The sequence below is a fragment of the Odocoileus virginianus genome, chromosome 29 (assembly GCF_023699985.2).
Source record: "Odocoileus virginianus isolate 20LAN1187 ecotype Illinois chromosome 29, Ovbor_1.2, whole genome shotgun sequence".
NCBI classification, from domain to species: Eukaryota; Metazoa; Chordata; class Mammalia; order Artiodactyla; family Cervidae; genus Odocoileus; species Odocoileus virginianus.
In genome coordinates this window covers 1702696-1720303 of record NC_069702.1, presented here as the reverse complement: position 1 = coordinate 1720303, position 17608 = coordinate 1702696, and the positions used below count along the sequence as shown (strand labels likewise).

Genomic DNA, 17608 nt, shown 5'->3' with positions numbered 1-17608 from the left:
CCGAAGCAGAAGTGGAGAAGAAAATAGCTTGTGTTTTAGAGTTTAGGTGCCTGTGAGACAGCTTTGCAGCTCAGCAGAGCCTGGGCCTGCGGTAGCGGCCTGGGGACAGGCCCTCTGCATCCTGGACCGTGGACAGGACAGGGCCACCCAGGGAGGGTGTTTGGGAGAAGAGGCCCTGGCCGTCGGGGACACAGTGTGGGATGGGACAGGTCACGCAAGAGGAGAGCCCGGGAGGCAGGAGAGACACTGAGGGCTCAGAAAACAGAGAGGTGGGGTGGGGCGTCTCCAGGATGGGGACGCCGTCCGTGGCAGCAGCTGCGGCAGGGAGGCCGAGCTAATGACGGAGTGGCTGGCAGCGTGGCAGCCTTTGCACTGAGATGAAGTGAGTCCCACGAGGAGCCTGGGAACTGGCTGACATTGCCGAGGAACTAAGAGTGCAGAGCCCTAAGAGATGAAAGCTAGTAAAAATGCTTTCAGTTTAAAGAATCTGTTTATAAAGGAGGGCGTGTGGGATGTATCCCACTCTTCTCCAAGGCAGACCTGCATTTCTGTCTCAGCTCTGTAGCTTACGAACTGGAAAACTTGGGACAAGTCACTTCACTGTCTCTGTCTGTAAACTGGAGCTTCTACCTACTTCATAGATGCTAAGATTGTGCAAAGTAATGCCTGCCCCATGCGTGCATGCCAAGTTGCTTCAGTTGTGTCCAACTCCTTGCAGACTTACGGATTATAGCCCACTAGGCTCCTCTGGCCATGGGGTTCTCCAGGCAAGAATGCTGGAAGTGGGTTGCCTATTCCCTTCTCCAGGGGAATCTTCCCTACCCAGGGATCAAACCCGTGTCTCCTACTTCTATGTTGCCTATGTTGGCAGGCAGGTTCTTTGCCACTAGTACCAACCACGTGGGAACCCCAACCCTGCTTTATTTCCTCCGCAGCACTTAACCACTTTCGTTACTTACCAATTTACTTCCGTATTTTGTCATTTTCCCCAACAAAAATATAAACTCTTCGACGGCAGAGATTCTTGTTGGTTCATTCACCGCTGAGTTCCCAGGGCCTAGAGCAGTGGCTGGCCCATAGTGCTTGCTCACTGGGTACTTGTGGAGTGGATGAATAAGTGAATAAAAAGCGGAGCTGGACCTGAAGTGCTCAGTGGCGGCAGCAGTGCTGTTACTGACTGCTTTTGGGACAAGAGCCACTACAAGGCCACCCCCAGAGACAGCACAGCTGCTCTCAGGGCCCAGGGACCTTCGGCCAACGCTCCCGTTACGCTGTCTGCCTCCTGCGAGGCCTGCCCACTGTTAGAGGATGGAGGGCCTGACCGTTGCCTGTGCTGGGGACGAGTGAGTCAGTCATGAAGAGAAACAAGAGTGGAGGAGAATCAGCAGCTGGGTTCCCGGAATGCCCAGAGAACTCCAGGGAGCCAGGAGCAGAGGAAACGCTCCCCACAGAAACCAGCCAGGACATCAAAGAGTGCTCCTGGGGCCACAGCTGCAGAGAAGGTGTCGGCAGCCTTGGCTTCAAAGGCTGGGTGAATGGTGGGGAGAGATGGTCTTCTCTGCCCAGAACTGATGCTTTAAAATCACAGCCAATGAAGGTTTAGAAATGTCTTAAAGTCACAGCCAGTGAAGGTTTAGAAAATGAAAGAAAGGGCAGTAAGCCCGACTTGCTTTATTAATCTGCGTGTTTATGATGGCAGTAATGACGTTTACATCTTGCAACTTCAAAGTGCCCTACACCGTGAACTCACATACAAATGAGACTCAGCCGAGTGTGGCTGATTATAGTAATGTGTTATTCTGATGGAAAAGACTGGAAAGACTCCACTTCCCAATAGTCTGCCGACTTGATGTGTTCTATAAAGGAAGCTGGTATCAAAACATAAATCTAAACAGAAACCAAAATAGCAAACAGCAACATGCATTAATGGCACCCGTTAATTTGTACCAAAATCAACATTCTCTCAACTCCTTGGCCCAGGGATATTGATCTTTGTTGCTGTTTCTTTTTTTTTTTTTTTTTTCCTTTTCATCTTTCAATTCATCCTTCCAAGATTCTTGCAGTGTACTTCAGAGTCCGGACTCTCTTATGGAAAGCATATGTCTTTGAGAACATGCTGTACCAATGTGAAGTTCTAAAGTCAGTTGTATTTCTGTCCCAGGAATAAGTGAGAAACAATTGTTTGTAGGGTTGGAAGGAACTTCAGGTTGTCACTCAGCCAGGAAAACAATGCATAGAATGGAGTGTCTAAAAGATCTCTCTCTCAGAGAGAGATCTAAGGAAAGAAAGACATCTCCAGTTAACCTGTGGACCTCATCCATCCATTCATTCATTCATTTTATTCATACAACACTTGTTGAAAGTTTACCATGAGCTACCTCTATGCTCAGAGCCCCAAATACCAAGATAAATATGATCAGTCCCTACCCTCCAGTAGCTTACAGTCTAGAAAAGGAGATAGGCAGGCCTATTGAGGTTGCAGCCAGAGTGATAAGGCCAGGGCAGAGGTGTCTATCAGATTCAGATCTTGGAGCAGGAGTTGAGAGATGGTTAGAGAGAGATTTTTAGAGGCAAGGATGGCTTTTAAAGAGAGAAGGAAGGAGGCAAAGAAGAGGAGACAAATATACAAGAAGCAGCAAAGGCTTACTGTAGTCAATATTTTATAATAACCTATAATGGAGAATAATTTCAAAAACAATATATGTGTATTTGTATAACTGAATCACCTTGCCACGTACCTGAAATGGAAGTCAACTGTACTTCAATAAAACATATATATTAAGATAAAAAGAAGGAGAGACAAGGGCACTTTACACAGAGGAAACAGTCCATGCCACATAACATAAGACGATGCAGATGGTGCTCAAAGTGTTTAATAACTGGAAAGTCATGGGCACAGACAGAGGCCACTGGTGTGGCTAGGCCAAACCCACCGGTGTGGTCCCAACCAATTCCTGTGGGCCCCAGATCTTTCCCACTAATATAGAAAAATCCTCAGGGTATATCATTGAGCAAGAAAAGCAAAGTCCAGTATTGAGCGGCTAGAAGTTAAGGCGGCAGTTGCCCTTTGGCAAGGCAGTGATGTGAAGGGGGCATGAAGGGACCCAGAGTGCCAGCGTTCTGTTTCTGATCTAGGGACTGGTCACAAGGGTTTGTTTGGTTTATGAAAATAAATTAAACACTTGTGATAAATGCTCTTTTCAGGGCAAATGTTCAGTAAAATGTAAGTTTAGCAAAATGTTTTTTTAAAAATACCACGCATTCATGAATGGTTCAGGTCTTTGTGAGTGACTCCAGCAAACAGTGAATATGGAGCAGATGAAAATGGAGACAAAAAGCAAAGCCATGTGAGAAAAGCCTTATATACTAAATTGAGGAGTCTGAACTTTATCCTTCCTTGCTCTGAGCATGTGATGGAGCTGATGGGTGTTTAAGAGTATAACGTCTGCAGTTTGGCCCCTGCCTCCACGATTTAGTCACTATGTGTAAACTTCAGTCTCTTCATCTGCATCATATACCAATGATTGTATTTACCTCCTAAGGATATTTGAGAATCAGATAAGATAATGCACAAAGATTCAATAATAAATATTTGCACTTTAGAAAGTTCACTTAGGCAGGAATGAGAAGAATGGATGGGGGTGGCCAGATGAGGGATAGGAAGACAAGTTAGAAGACTCTAGCAATAATCTAGTAAAGAAGAAATGAGAGACTTCCCTGGTGGTCCAGTGACCAAGACTCCGAGATCCCAATGCAGAGGACCAGGGTTCAATCCCTGGTCAGGGAACTAGATCCCACATGCCACAACAAAGAGTTCTCATGCCACAACTAGGACCTAGCACAGCCAAAATAAATAATAAATGTAAATATTAAAAGAAGAAGAAATGAAAGCCAACCAGAACAGCGATAGTGGGAATCAGAGAGAGGTCAGTGAATCGAAGGGGGCAGAATTAACAGGACTTACCTAGGAGGTCAAAAAGACAGCAAGTCCCAGATGACATCTACCTATCTGGCTCAGGTGACTGTGAAGGTGGTGATGCTTCTAGAAAGTTAAGAGAAGGAATAGACTTGATGGGGGGTGGGGAGTGGTTAAGATCATACATCAAATTTGAAATCTGCTGAGTTTAGGAATGCCAGGAGGCATCCAGGTGGAGATGGCCACTGGAACTCAGTAGAGATGCTAAAGACATAGATTTGGGAAGAATTAAAAGATTATTGGAGGCATATGAGTAGATGAGGTCCTCAAGTGAGAGTAGCACATTTCAGTTCAGTCACTCAGTCATGTCCGACTCTTTGTGACCCTGTGGACGGCAGCACGCCAGGCCTCCCTGTCCATCACCAACTCCCAGGGTTTACTCAAACTCATGTCCATTGAGTCAGTGATGCCATCCAACCATCTCATCCTCTGTCATCTCCTTCTCCTTCTTTCAGTCTTTCCCAGCATCAGGCTCTTTTGAAATGAGTCAGTTCTTCTCATCAGGTGGCCAAAGTATTGGAGCTTCATCTACAGCAACAGTCCTTCCAATGAACACCCAGGACTGATCTCCTTTAGGATGGACTGGTTGGATCACCTTGCAGTCTGAGAGACTCTCGAGTCTTCTCTAACACCACAGTTCAAAAGCATCAATTCTTCAGTGCTCAGCTTTCTTTATAGTCCAACTCTCACATCCATATGTGACCACTGGAATCCCATAGCTTTGACTAGATGGATCTTTGTTGGCAAAGTAATGTCTCTGCTTTTTAATATGCTGTCTAGGTTGGTCATGACTTTCCTTCCAAGGAGCAAGCATCTTCTAATTTCATGGTGGTAGTCACCATCTGCAGTGATTTTGGAACCCAAAAAAATAAAGTCTGTCACTATTTGCACTGTTTCCCATCTATCTGCCATGAAGTGATCAGAGAAGGCAATGGCACCCCGCTCCAGTACTCTTCCTGGAAAATCCCGTGGATGGAGGAGCCTGGTCGGCTATAGTCCATGGGGTCGAGAAGAGTCGGACACGACTGAGCGACTTCACTTTCCCTTTTCACTTTCATGCACTGGAGAAGGAAATGGCAGCCCACTCCAGTATTCTTGCCTGGAGAATCCCAGGGACAGGAGCCTGGTGAGCTGCCGTCTATAGCGTCACACAGTCGGACACGACTGACGTGACTTAGCAGCAGCAGATGGGACCAGATGCCATGATCTTAGTTTTCTGAATGTTGCGTTTTAAGCCAACATTTTCACTCTCCTCTTTCACTTTCATCAAGAGGCTCTTTAGCTCTTCATTTTCTGCCATAAGGGTGGTGTCATCTGCATATCTGAGGTTATTGATATTTCTGCTGACAATCTTGATTCCAGCTTGTGCTTCCTCCAGCCCAGCATTTCTCATGATGTACTCTACATATAAGTTAAATAAGCAGGGTGACAATATACAGCCTTGACGTACTCCTTTTCTTATTTGGAACCAGCCTATTGTTCCATGTCCAGTTCTAACTGTTGCTTCCTGACCTGCATACAGATTTCTCAAGAGGCAGGTCAGGTAATCTGGTATTCCCATATCCTTCAGAATTTTCCACAGTTTGTTGTGATCCACCTAGTCAAAGGCTTTGGCATAGTCAATAAAGCAGAAGTAGATGTTTTACTGGAACTCTCTTGCTTTTTCAATGATCCAACCGATATTGGCAATTTGATCTCTGGTTCCTCTGCCTTTTATAAATATAGCTTGAATATCTGGAAGTTCATGATTCATGTACTGTTGAAGACTAGCTTGGAGAATTTGGTGCATTACTTTACCAGCGTGTGAGATGAGTGCAATTATGCGGTAGTTTGAGCATTCTTTGGCATTGCCTTTCTTTGGAACTGGAATGAAAACTGACCTTTTCCAGTCCTGTGGCCACTGCTGAGTTTTCCACATTTGCTAACATATCGAGTGCAGCACTTTCACAGCATCATCTTTTAGGATTTGAAATAGCTCAACTGGATTCATTACCTCCACTAACTGTTCGTAGTGATGTTTCCTAAGGGCCTACTTGACTTCACATTCCAGGATGTCTGGCTCTAGGTGAGTGATCACACCATCGTGATTATCTGGGTCATGAAGATCTTTTTTGTACAGTTCTCCTGTGTATTTTTGCCACCTCTTCTTAATATCTTCTGCTTCTGTTGGATCCATACCATTTCTGTCCTTTATTGAGCCCTTCTTTGCAGGAAATGTTCCCTTGGTATCTCTAATTTCCTTGAAGAGATCTCTAATCTTTCCCATTCTATTGTTTTCTTCTCTTTCTTTGCACTGATCACTGAGGAAGGCTTTCTTATCTCTCCTTGCTATTCTTTGGAACTCTGCATTCAAATGGGTGTATCTTTCCTATTCTCCCTTGCCTTTAGCTTCTCCTCTTTTCTCAGCTATTTGTAAGGCCTCCTCTGACAGCCATTTTGCTTTTTTGCATTTCTTTTTCTTGGGGTTGGTCTTGATCCCTATCTCCTCTACAATGTCACAAACCTCCATCCATAGTTCTTTAGGCCCTCTGTCTATCAGATCTAATCCCTTGAATCTATTTCTCACTTCCACTGTGTTTGATTTAGGTCATACCTGAATGGTCTAGTGGTTTTCCCCACTTTCTTCAATTTAAGTCTGAATTTGGCAATAATCTGAGCCACAGTCAGCTCCCTGTGTTGTTTTTGCTAAGTGTATAGAGCTTCTCCATCTTTGGCTGCAAAGAATATAATCAATCTGATTTCAGTATTGACCATCTGGTGATGTCCATGTGTAGAGTCTTCTCTTGTGTTGTTGGAAGAGGGTGTTTGCTATGACCAGTGTGTTCTCTTGGCAAAACTCTATTAGCCTTTGCCCTGCTTCATTCTGTACTCCAAGGCCAAATTTGCCTGTTACTCCAGGTGTTTCTTGACTTCCTACTTTTGCATTCCAGTCCTCTATGATGAAAAAGGTATCTTTTTAGGGTGTTAGTTCTAGACGGTCTTACAGGTTTTCATAGAACTGTTCAGCTTCTTCAGCATTACTGGTCAGGACATAGACTTGGATTACTGTGATATTGAATGGTTTGCCTTGGAAATGAACAGAGATCATTCTGTCATTTTTGAGATTGCATCCAAGTCCTGCATTTCAGACTCTTTTGTTGACCATGATGGCTACTCCATTTCTTCTAAGAGATTCTTGCCCACAGTAGTAGCTATAATGGACAGGTGAATTAAATTCACCCATTCCAGTCCATGTTAATTCACTGATTCCTAGCACAGGGTCAAAGATAAAGCCCAAGGAGTATCAACACTTGAGCAGACCAAAAAAGGAACCTATGAAGAAATGTGAGAAGCCGTGGGAAAGGTAGAAGGAAGACCCCACAGAGAGTGCTATTGCGGCAGCCAAGAAGGATGTCATCAGCTGGGACACACGCCACAGAAATGTCCGGATAAATGAAGACGAGTGTCTGTCGACCCCTCCCTGTGGCAGCCGTTGGTGACTGTAGTGAGCGCCGTGGCAGGGGACAGCAGGACAGAAGCAGCGTGGCTGTGAGTGTGTGGTACCCGGACTGGAAGACAGCAGTCAACAAATGCAGTCAAGGGAAGGAGCCTCGGGGCAGAAAGTCAAGGGGTGGGGCGGGGAGTCTAGAGTCTTTTTCTAAAGATCCAACAGTTCTGTAACTTTGTCCAGGATTCACCACTGCCCATTTGGAAGAAGTTTAGACCCACTTTTCCTTCTTTCTTTCTGCCTTTTGTTTTTCCCCTCCCTCCCCCTATTTCTCCCCATCCTTCCCTCCCTCCCTCTTCACTCTGAGTTTCCTCTCCAGAAGCCAAGGAATAACTTATGTAACTGGAAGCACTTAATGTATTACGTTCCTAAGTGTTTTAAAATAAGGTACTGAAAAGTTATATGTAGGCAAGGGAGTCAGAAGAACCAAGTTGAAAAAAGAGTTGGAGCCGGGGTAAGAGAAGGGCTGCCTCTCTTCCTCTCAGCCTGCTGTCCACCCTGCCACTCCTGGGGACCGTCCTTTGGCCCAAAGATGGCTTGTGTGTTAGTGGGTGTGGTGAGCGCAGACAGTTACCTACTTTGTCTGCGCCCTTCTGACTGGAGACCAGCCTGCTTCTCCCGCCTCTGGCTTCACTGGTCATGCGGGCAGCTGGCAGCATCCTTCCTGTAATGACTCCATGCGGCTGTCCTGGTCACTCCCCCCAGCTGGTGACCACTTGCCTGCAGAACTTAGCTCATCCCACTTGTACCCACTCCTCACTGAACCTTCCTGAACTTGCAGGTAGGACTCAAACGCACTGTCTTCAGGAGCCCCTCTTGCCCGCTTCAGTTAGTCCCCAGGTCTACATGTTGGCACTGTGCCTTTCCTGAGAGGTTGCTGGGAGGCACTCTCATTGTGGTTGTTTATACTGTCCCTCGCTGGTGAGACCTTAAGGCCCTGGCAGGGATTCTCCATGACATTCAGTGCAGCATTGCATGCAGGTGAAATCCTCAGCTGGGTTGGTTTGCAGAAGGTAAGGGCATGAAGTCTGCCCTCAAGGGTGGGCGTGGGGCTCTTGCATCTTTGTCCACACTTCTCCTCCTCCTCCCTAGGGATGTGACCATCTTTCAGTGCCACAGGCATTTATTGAGCACCTACTCTGAAATGGCAGTAAGTACTCTGGGACTTCAGCAGTGAACCAGGCAGGCAAGATCGCCGCAAACGTGTGTAAGCAGAGACGATGCCTCCAGGCTGTGGCTAGAGCTTGGAAGGACCTGCACAGGCTCTGTAAGGCAGGAGCACAGTTGTGTTGAGACCTGTAGACTGAAGAGGAAGGGGAAGTTGCCCTCTTTCTTCTCTGTTATTTAAATAGCTCCTGCTCCTTTAACTTCTCTTTCAATAAAATATGTAAAGGGCTGTAGGAAGGCGACGTGCGGGGCATGCTCCTGGTCAGTAGGCTCACACCTGCTGACACATCGTACCCCTAATGAATGATAATCTCTTGAATGGCTCTTCACCTGAAGACGCCTCTAACGCTAGGTGTGTTTTGTTTGCAGGTGAGCCGGCCTCATCCCAGCGACCACCCTCTCCTCATCCTCTTCGTGGTGGGCGGAGTCACAGTCTCTGAAGCCAAAATGATCAAAGACCTTGTGCCGTCCCTGAAGCCGGGAACCCAGGTACCGAGTCCTCAGTGACGCTTGGTGACGCGATCTGAGTGGGAAGCCTGGACAGGAGGAAGGGTGGGCCTCCATTAGGCTTCCCAGCCATCTGCGTCTCCATCCCCCAGCCTCCTCTGCTCTGCTCCTTCTGCCTGTTCCAGGCCTGAGGCCTCTCCTACCTCTGGGCTGCAGTGCTGTCCCCAGATTCCTAAAAGGCATGTCTTCTCTGATGTCCAAGCAGTGCTTAATTCCTCAAGCAGTTTCACCTCTTAATAGGCTCTAGATCATTGAGGGTGGCTCCCAGGGACCCCCTCGACCGCATGGAGAGGATAGAAAGGCACCTCGTCTGGACAGTGACAGGTGCAGTGTCTTTCTTCTCTGTGGCCTCCTGCCAGGCTCCATCTCCCTCCCCACACAAACGCCCCGGTGGTTAAGGCACAGCCCTTGCTATCTGCCCTTTACTAGCAGGTGACCCAAGTGAGAAAAGCCTTCGGTTTTCTCACTGAAGCGACAGGGTGGGGCGCCTGTGAACCTTAGCTCAGAGAGGAGAATGTGCTTCTTAGTGCAGTGCCCTGCACACAGCCCTGGGTACAGGCGGCCAAGGTTATTGTCAGAAACCACTTCTGAGCAGCCGCCACTCTGCCCTGCAGCAGGGGCTCGGGAAGAGGGACTTGAACGGCAAGGACTTCCCTGTCTCTGGAAGCTCCCAGCTGGCTGGGGCAGCAGAACCTGTAACTCAGCAAGACTGGAAGTCCTTGCTTAGTAGGCTCCCAAAGCAGCCTGAAACCGGAGGCTGCCAGCAGACTTTACGTGGGAGGGGATCCCGAGGAGCAGAAGGGAGGGAACTGGCAGAGGGACCGTGAGGGAGCGAACCCGGCGGCCAGTGGCGCGGGCACCCCAGGCTCTGTCCTCCAGGGCCGAGGACCGTCCTCGGAACTGTCCTGCTGGGGATGGAGCCCCTGGGACGTCTTCCCGTTGACCCCACCCTGAGGTTGAGGCTCATCTCTTGGGGCCTGTCTTCAGCTTTGTGCTATGTCTGTATGCTGCCGGCAGCCTTCTGTGGTTTGGAGATGGCAGAACAGAGATGCCAGTGCAGTGCTTCGGGTAGGGTGCCGGCTCTGAGACAGACAACAGTCCACCACAACCGCACAGAACCCAGGTGGTATTCCAGCCATGCCTGGCTCCCCTGCTCCCTGGGGAAGAGGTACAGATGCCCATGTCTCCCACTTCCACCCACTCAGCCAGCCAAGGAGCCCCTACCCCCGCTGGCATCCCAGGCGGCTCGCTGATGGCTCCCCATTGCTGACCTAGCCTCCTGAAGCAAACGTGCATTCCTTGAGGACCAAGCCTGGGCCTCTCCAGGCCTGTGCACAGACAGGAGCTCTGTCACCCTGTGGGCTAGTGGCGTGATGTTGTTGAGGTGGCCAGGCCGCCTGGTGGTGTAGAAAAGGCCAGATCTCTGTGGGTCTCCCAACACCCAACTTAGGAAAGGGACCCAGGTGTCCAGGAAGCCATGGTATGTTTTTGAGCAGGGGAGTGACCCATCATTGGCTATGGCCACTTGTGCTGTTACTAACACCTGTCTTGGTCATAGCTGGTGGGATTTCTAATAAAGTGGTAAATTCAGCCTCATCTCACACCCACTCCGTCAGCAGTGTTCAGGGTCTGTTTAGTGAGCAGTTGCCTTTTTGAGCAAGACATTCTTCTTTTTTATCAGCAAGCATGCTTCTCACTGCCCCTAACATGGTGAACCAAATTCTTAGCTGCTGCATTGTTAACTGGCTGACAGATGCGTTAATCTCCCCTCTAAAAGGATGAAATGCACACTTTTTCAAAGCCGTGTGACCTGAGTTTGACAACAGAGACCCGGAATCTGCAGTGGCTCAGTGGCTGGACTGCAAATGACCGACCTTGTGCTCAATCATCTGCAGAGAGAGTGGCTCAAAGAGTTGGGGGCTTAAGGGGCAGCCGTGCCTGCTGCTTGTCCTTTGTGCAGAAAGCTCCCCCTGAAGAGTTAACAGGACCCAGGAAGATTGCAGAGAGGAGTTATTTACCATCATGGCCTTCATTCCAAGTCCTGAAAGGAGGTGGATTACCTGCCTGTTTGCTGGAGCGACACCTGCAAAGGCAGGTCTCCCAGTATTAGACCTCCACACACCGGCAGCTAAGTCAGCCCAGATCTGAGATGTAACCAGCTCCGGCTTCAGTGGTGCATTCAGAGGGATGAGGGCTGGATGCTTTGGCTGTACGCAGGAAGGCCTGCTAATCTGCTGCCTGCTTAGACCTCTGTCGGGGCGCACGTGGGAACAACTGAAGTAGGGCCGGTCTGGCAACCAAGAGAGTGACTCTAACCTGACCAGTGACTTAAACATACGCATCTAATGCTGCTGTCTAGTACGCAGCTAATCCAGCCTACACGTAAAGGTCCCCGGGGACGAGGATTTGCCCCTTGCCCAAAGCCTACCCGAGTCCTGGAGGCCTTGGCCCTTGGGACTGTTTGCTCCCAGGCCCCACAGAATCTCCCAACAGATCAGGCTCACCCCTTCTCTGCAGGTCCTCTTCCCGGCTGCTCTTCTCCAGACTGGGCTTCCCTCCAGCCACCTCACCGCAGCCCATGCCGGGAACCTGGGTGTCCCAGCCTCTGGGCGGCTCTCCTGGGACCCTGGTCTCTCCTTGCAGACTCACTTACACCCGAGCGCCTCCCTTGCCAGGCGCTGGGGCCACCTCCTCCTCCCACCACAGCCCCTACCTGCCGCTGGGCCTTCTTTTCCTACCCCTTTCTGCTGGCCTCCTGGCCTCTCTTTCCTAGCCTCAGGACTTTGCACTTATTTTAATTCCAGCACCACAGAAAGGATCTGGCACTGAGCGTCATGATTACTCGTTGAATATTGAACACTAGAGACCTTCCCATGTGGCTCAGTCAGTAGAATCCGCTGGAGAATGAAATGGTAACCCAATCCAGCAGTCTTGCTTGGGAAATCCCATGGACAGAGGAGCCTGGGGGACTATAGTTCATGGGGTTTCTAGAATCGGACATGACTTAGTGACTAAACCATCACCATTGAACACTAGAAATTCTACTTGCATTATTGAAGAGTAAGATAAAAGCAGTTTTTCTGGAGACTACGCCAGCCTGTTATTGATCCTGAGATTATGGACAACTAAGACCACCCTGTCTTTTGTATCAGTTGCTGTAATTCATATCTATTCCATACCACATAGATGCTTTTTGGACCCAGGAATAGGAACTTTACAGTCTCTTAAATTGGATTAGTTGATTATTCAGTAAACATTTATTGAGCATGTTCTCTGTGCCAAGCACTGTTCTTTGTGCTGAGGAGACCAAGCCAGACTTGTCCCTGCTTTCATGGAACTTACACTCTAATAGGGAGTGACTGACTGACATCAAACACAGAAGCTCCAGCCAGATGTGAGTGTTCTGGAACATAGGCAGGTGCTTTTATGGGAATACCTGCAGGAAAGGGGTGGAGGCGGGAGGGTCCTTCAGATGGCATCGGCTTCTCCTGAAGGAGAGGGTTGATGAGCTGAGATGTGCAAGGCATTCAGGGATCCACTCATCAAAGGAAACTGCCGATAGAAGCCACATAAGGCCCGCATATCTTGGAGAGAGAAAAGCTTCATCTAAATTATTTCATCTGATTGATGACTGTCATTTATAACTTTATTGCTACTTCTGTCTTGGGTATTCCTTTGGAAAAGGTGTATGGATTCATTACATATTCTAATGTGTTGTCTATAGATTATAAGATAAAGTCAAGCATGTATCTGCTGATACTTTTTAAGTTGACCTGTCTTTATACTTAGAATTGTCTCTTAATAGTCGGCTTCCCTGGTGGCTCAGATGGTAAAGACTCTCCTGCAATGTAGGATCCCTGGGTCGGGAAGATCCCTTGGAGAAGGAAATGGCAACCCACTCCAATAATCTTGCCTGGAGAGTTCCATGGAGAGAGGAGCCTGGCAGGCTACAGTCCATGGGGTTGCAAAAAGTCAGGCATGACTGAGCAACTATCACTCACTCACAGCACATCCAGAAATAAATTCCCTTTTACAGAAGATAAAGATCTCATGAAACAGTGGCATTCAGAAACCACGTTATCACCTGCTAGTCCCAGAGGATGGCTGTCCTACGCTACAGTGGGCGTGTTTTCTCTGCCCTCCTCCCCTGGCTGTTGCTAAACTTGCTGATGAGAGAAAGCGGGCAGCTAGAGAAAGCCCTCTTCCCTGACTACAAAAAAAGGGATCAAACAGGCAGCCTCTCAACCCCACCCCAAACAGCCGCAGCCACGAGCAGCTGACTTTGCAGGCTTGCCGTGGCTCTGGAACACGTGTGCCCAGCCCTGGCCTCTTCTCACTGCAGACAGCTCTGCAGGCTGAACCCTGGGGCTGGGACGTGGCCGAGATGCCAGCCGAAGTCTGGGACTGTGGGAGGAAAATAACAGGGAGGGACCCTCCCAGAAAGTACAGGGGAAGGCCAGCTCAGGAAACAGAGAGAGACAAAGTGGGCCTGACCTGCTGCCACGGCTCTTCCTGGTACACGGGGCCCAACCACGCTTTCATGTGCGTCTGGAACCAAGCATTCAGTGAGACTGTAATAGAAAAAAAGAGTAGGCCCAGAAATGTGCTCACACACTTAGGATTTTGTGCCACTGTAGACGTTCGAGGATAACTAAATCCTGACTCTAAACCCTGCCCCCAGGTTATCCTAAAATCTGATGCAGGCCCTCAAGGAGAGAAGTCAAGCGACTTCTTTTTTTTTCTTCTGGTCTGCGTTTAATTTGTTCTGACATTTCCTATTCCAAGGAAAATGTCAGTGAGATTTACAGTTTTTCTTCTTTACCTTATAATTTGAAATATTAGACAGCATCACACATGTTCATATTATTCTTATTAATATTGCCCTTTATTCCTATGCACTTCATGTATCTTTGATATTTGATGCAATCCTCTTAGCAATGCTGAAGTCATTTGCAATAGAAGTTTCTTGTTGTTTTCCCGCAAGTAACTTCTTTTTAAATAACCATCAGAAGGGACAAAAATGGAGACATCTGAAATCTCTGTGGATTCTTTAGGAGAGCCTGAGCACAACACACTCACCCCTCCAGCAATGCAAAGGCAACGGGTTTTCCAGAAAGCTCGATCGTGTCTGTTTTAATCCACTAGCCCAGTGGTTTAGCAAGACACACCTTTTATGTTTAACACATGCGGCCCCTGTACAAATGAGGGCGAACAGTGCCTTGAATAGGATATGTGCTCAAGAGCCAGTTCATCAGCTGGATGAATATGCATGTTGGTGCCTGTGCATGTGAGTTGCTTTTACTGGAAAGCATCTCCCAAGTTTAAGAGAAAAATAGAAAAACCATTTTTGTCCCCTGCTCCTTTCAATTCACAGTGTTGGAAATCAAGGGATATGAGTCTAAATCCTGGGCTGCCCTGCTTCCTCTCTGTTCAGCAGAAATAGAACAGGAAGATGCTGGCTCCTCCAAATTATAGCAATGCCCAAAAAAGTGAGAAGTGGAAAGAAAGCAGAGGGACTGGGCCACTCCTGCAGGAACCAGCGCAGACTGAGCACAGAGGAAAGCAGCTGTCTCGGCTGGAGGGGAACCTGCACGCAGCCTCAAAGGCTGCTTGTTAGGGACTTGGCCCCGAGGTGCCCTTGGGTCCTCTGGCCCTGCCTCACAGATGGAGATTTTCATCCTTGCCCTCGGTTGCTTGAGAAAAAGCCAGTCCTCTGAAAGGAAGTCTCTAGTGCTTAATTTGCCTCATATCACACATTTGATGACTATGTTTATAAAATTTAAATTTCATATTCAGCAGGCTGATTTCAGATTGCTTTAAGCATTTTCTTTTTCAGAGTACCTTTCCACCTCCTCCCCCCCACCCCCCGCTTGACATTTAGCTAAGTGTTTTATAATTTTAAGGACTATTTTAGTCAAATAATGCAGAAATACCTTCACTTGAATAGGTTAGAAAACTGAAAATGAACAAAAGATGCCTGAGATGTGAAAATACTTCAGGACCATCAACTATTTTACTGTAAAGGAAATGTTAGCCATGTGATCCTGCTTGTTCTTCAAAATAGGAATTTTAGACAAATGGGTTTTCAGTTAAACCAATTTGAAACAAATTTACAGAGAGCCATTATATTTGAGCCTCTTGGTGTGAAAAACTCCCTGCTGAACATGGCTAAACCCACTTCCTCCTTCCTAGTCTTGTTTTTGTTTATTCAATTAATCAATCATTGGCTAACTTATTGTATCAGGGATCTACTAGGTATCAGGCACTGTGCTAGCAAACAGCAAACAAATTCAAGGAAACAAGGAATACAGTGTAATAGCAACAGCCATGGGAACATCCTCAGTCTTTAGGGAGAGGTGGTCTGGGAAGGCTTCCTGGAGGTGGTGATGCCTAAGCAGATCATTGAAGGATGACTAAAAAGTCTTCAGGCAAAGAGTTGGTAACTCTCATTCTAGATGAAGAAACACCCCCAAAGTTCCATTTGTGGAACTGTAAATAGAGTGTCTAGAATGTGGAACTGGTGACGAGGGGGATGCTGTGGGCAGGGGCTGGGGTGTGGAGTGCTGAGCAGCCTTCAGACTCCAAAGTCTTGCGATGCTCTTTAAGAGGGTCAGGCTTATGGATTTTTGGTTTGTGGTTACCATAAGTTTTTGATATAGCAATTTATCTACTTACAAGATTGGTCTCTTAATTTCAAATGCATGTCCAATAGCCTGCATTTGTACTCTCCTCTTCTCACAGTTGCTGGTTTTGAATTCGTATTTGTAGGGGGGTGATTTCCTACCTTTACTGTACGTTTGCCTTTACCAGTGAGCTTTCCCCTTCATAATTTTCTTATTTCTAGTTGTGGCCTTTTCTTTTACATCTAGAAAAGTTGCTTTAATATTTGTTGTAGAGCTAGTTTGGTGGTGCTGAATGCTCTTAGCTTGTGCTTATCTAGAAAACTTTTGATTTCCCTATTGGGTCTGATCAAGCATTTGGGTAAAGTATTCTTGGTTGTAGGTTTTTCCCTTTCATCACTTTAAATATATTGTGCGATTCCTTCCATCCTGCAGAGTTTCTGCTGAAGAATCAGCTGATAACCTTATGGGGATTCTCTTGTATGTTGTTTGTTGCTGTTCCCTTGTTGCTTTTAATATTTTTCTCTTTGTCTTTAAATTTTGCCAGTCTGATTAATATGTGTCTTGGTGTGTTCTTCCTTCAGTTTATCCTGTATGGGACACTCTGTGGTTCTTGGACTTGAGTGACTATTTCCTTTCCCATATTAGGGCAGTTTTTGGCTACGATCTTTTCAGATATTTTCTCAGGCCCTTTCTCTCTCTCTTCTCCTCCTGGGACCCCTATAATGTGAATGTTGATGCCTTTAATGTTGTCCCAGAGGTCCATTAGACTGTCCTCAATTCTTTCATTCTTCTTTTCTTATTCTGTTCTGCAGCAGTGGGTCAAGCTTAGAAAGGGTGGAGGAAGGCAGTCAGGGTTCGCAGCCTGGGAGTGAATGCCATCAGACTCACACATGAGGAAGACGTCTCTGCACATCCCCCTGCCCTGCATCAGCCCAGTGACTGCTCTGCGCTGGGGGGAGGGGACGCAGCAGAGGATGAGGCTGGTGAAGGTGGTGGTGCTAATGAAGATGATAGTAGCAGGCACTGTTTTAAGCCCCTCCAGGGCCTGTCATTGTGCTGAATATTTTATATCTATGTTCACATTTGACCGTTATGTTGGTCATGTGAGGTGGATGTTATTATTTCCACTTCACAGACGAAGAACTTGAGGCTCAGGGTGATCCCGCAAATTCTCCAGGTCTGCCGTCTGGCAGGTGGCCAACTGTGGCCGCACTCACTCGGGACACTGCTGAGGCTGTGATCTGATCCGCTGGACCATCGGTGGGAGTCCTTGGTCTCCACGTCCTCCCTCCTGATGACACTGGCACCTCTCAGTGACTTCACAGACTGCCGTTGTTTCCCATCTGTTTCTTTCCAACCCTCCGGAACACACACCCCAGGCGTCCTCTGGTTCAGCCCTCTTGCCAAATACCCGCTTGTCTGGTTGTGACAGGGTCCCAGTCCTTGGTGCCGGCTCAGAGCAGATGATGGCCAGCAGTCCATCGGCCATGAGTGGAAGCCCAGCCTCCGCCCTGAGAGTGGAGGATTCTTTGGGCTTAGTTGTCACCACCCTGGAAGTCTGCACATCAACCGAGCCACAGCCTTTCCCTCCCAGTTCTTCTACCATGTTCATGAGACGTGCGCATCCTCAGAGACTCACTCGAGCCACTCCACTTGCCCTCACCTGAGCCAGAGAGGAATCTGCAGTTTTGGCTTTGGAGCTCAGGACCCCAGGGGTTAGCATGGTCTAACCATGGTGGTTAGCACCATCTAACCCAGGTGGTGGGGTCTGGCAAGCACAGGGCAAGGGGGGGGCCTGTGGCCTAGCTACCTGTCCTCCTGCACTTCACAAGAGTCAACTCTTGTGCA

The 17608-nt window shown here is 47.9% G+C and overlaps 1 protein-coding gene across 1 annotated transcript in view; it reads left to right on the top strand.

Annotated features, from left to right (window-relative positions):
- Nucleotides 1-17608, top strand: part of SCFD2 (sec1 family domain containing 2) — a 391117-nt gene that overhangs the window by 368807 nt on the left and 4702 nt on the right. Inside the window, exon 8 of the mRNA XM_070458048.1 lies at nt 9000-9119. Within this exon, the coding sequence (XP_070314149.1) occupies nt 9000-9119 (120 nt within the window). The remainder of the gene's footprint in view (nt 1-8999; nt 9120-17608) is intronic.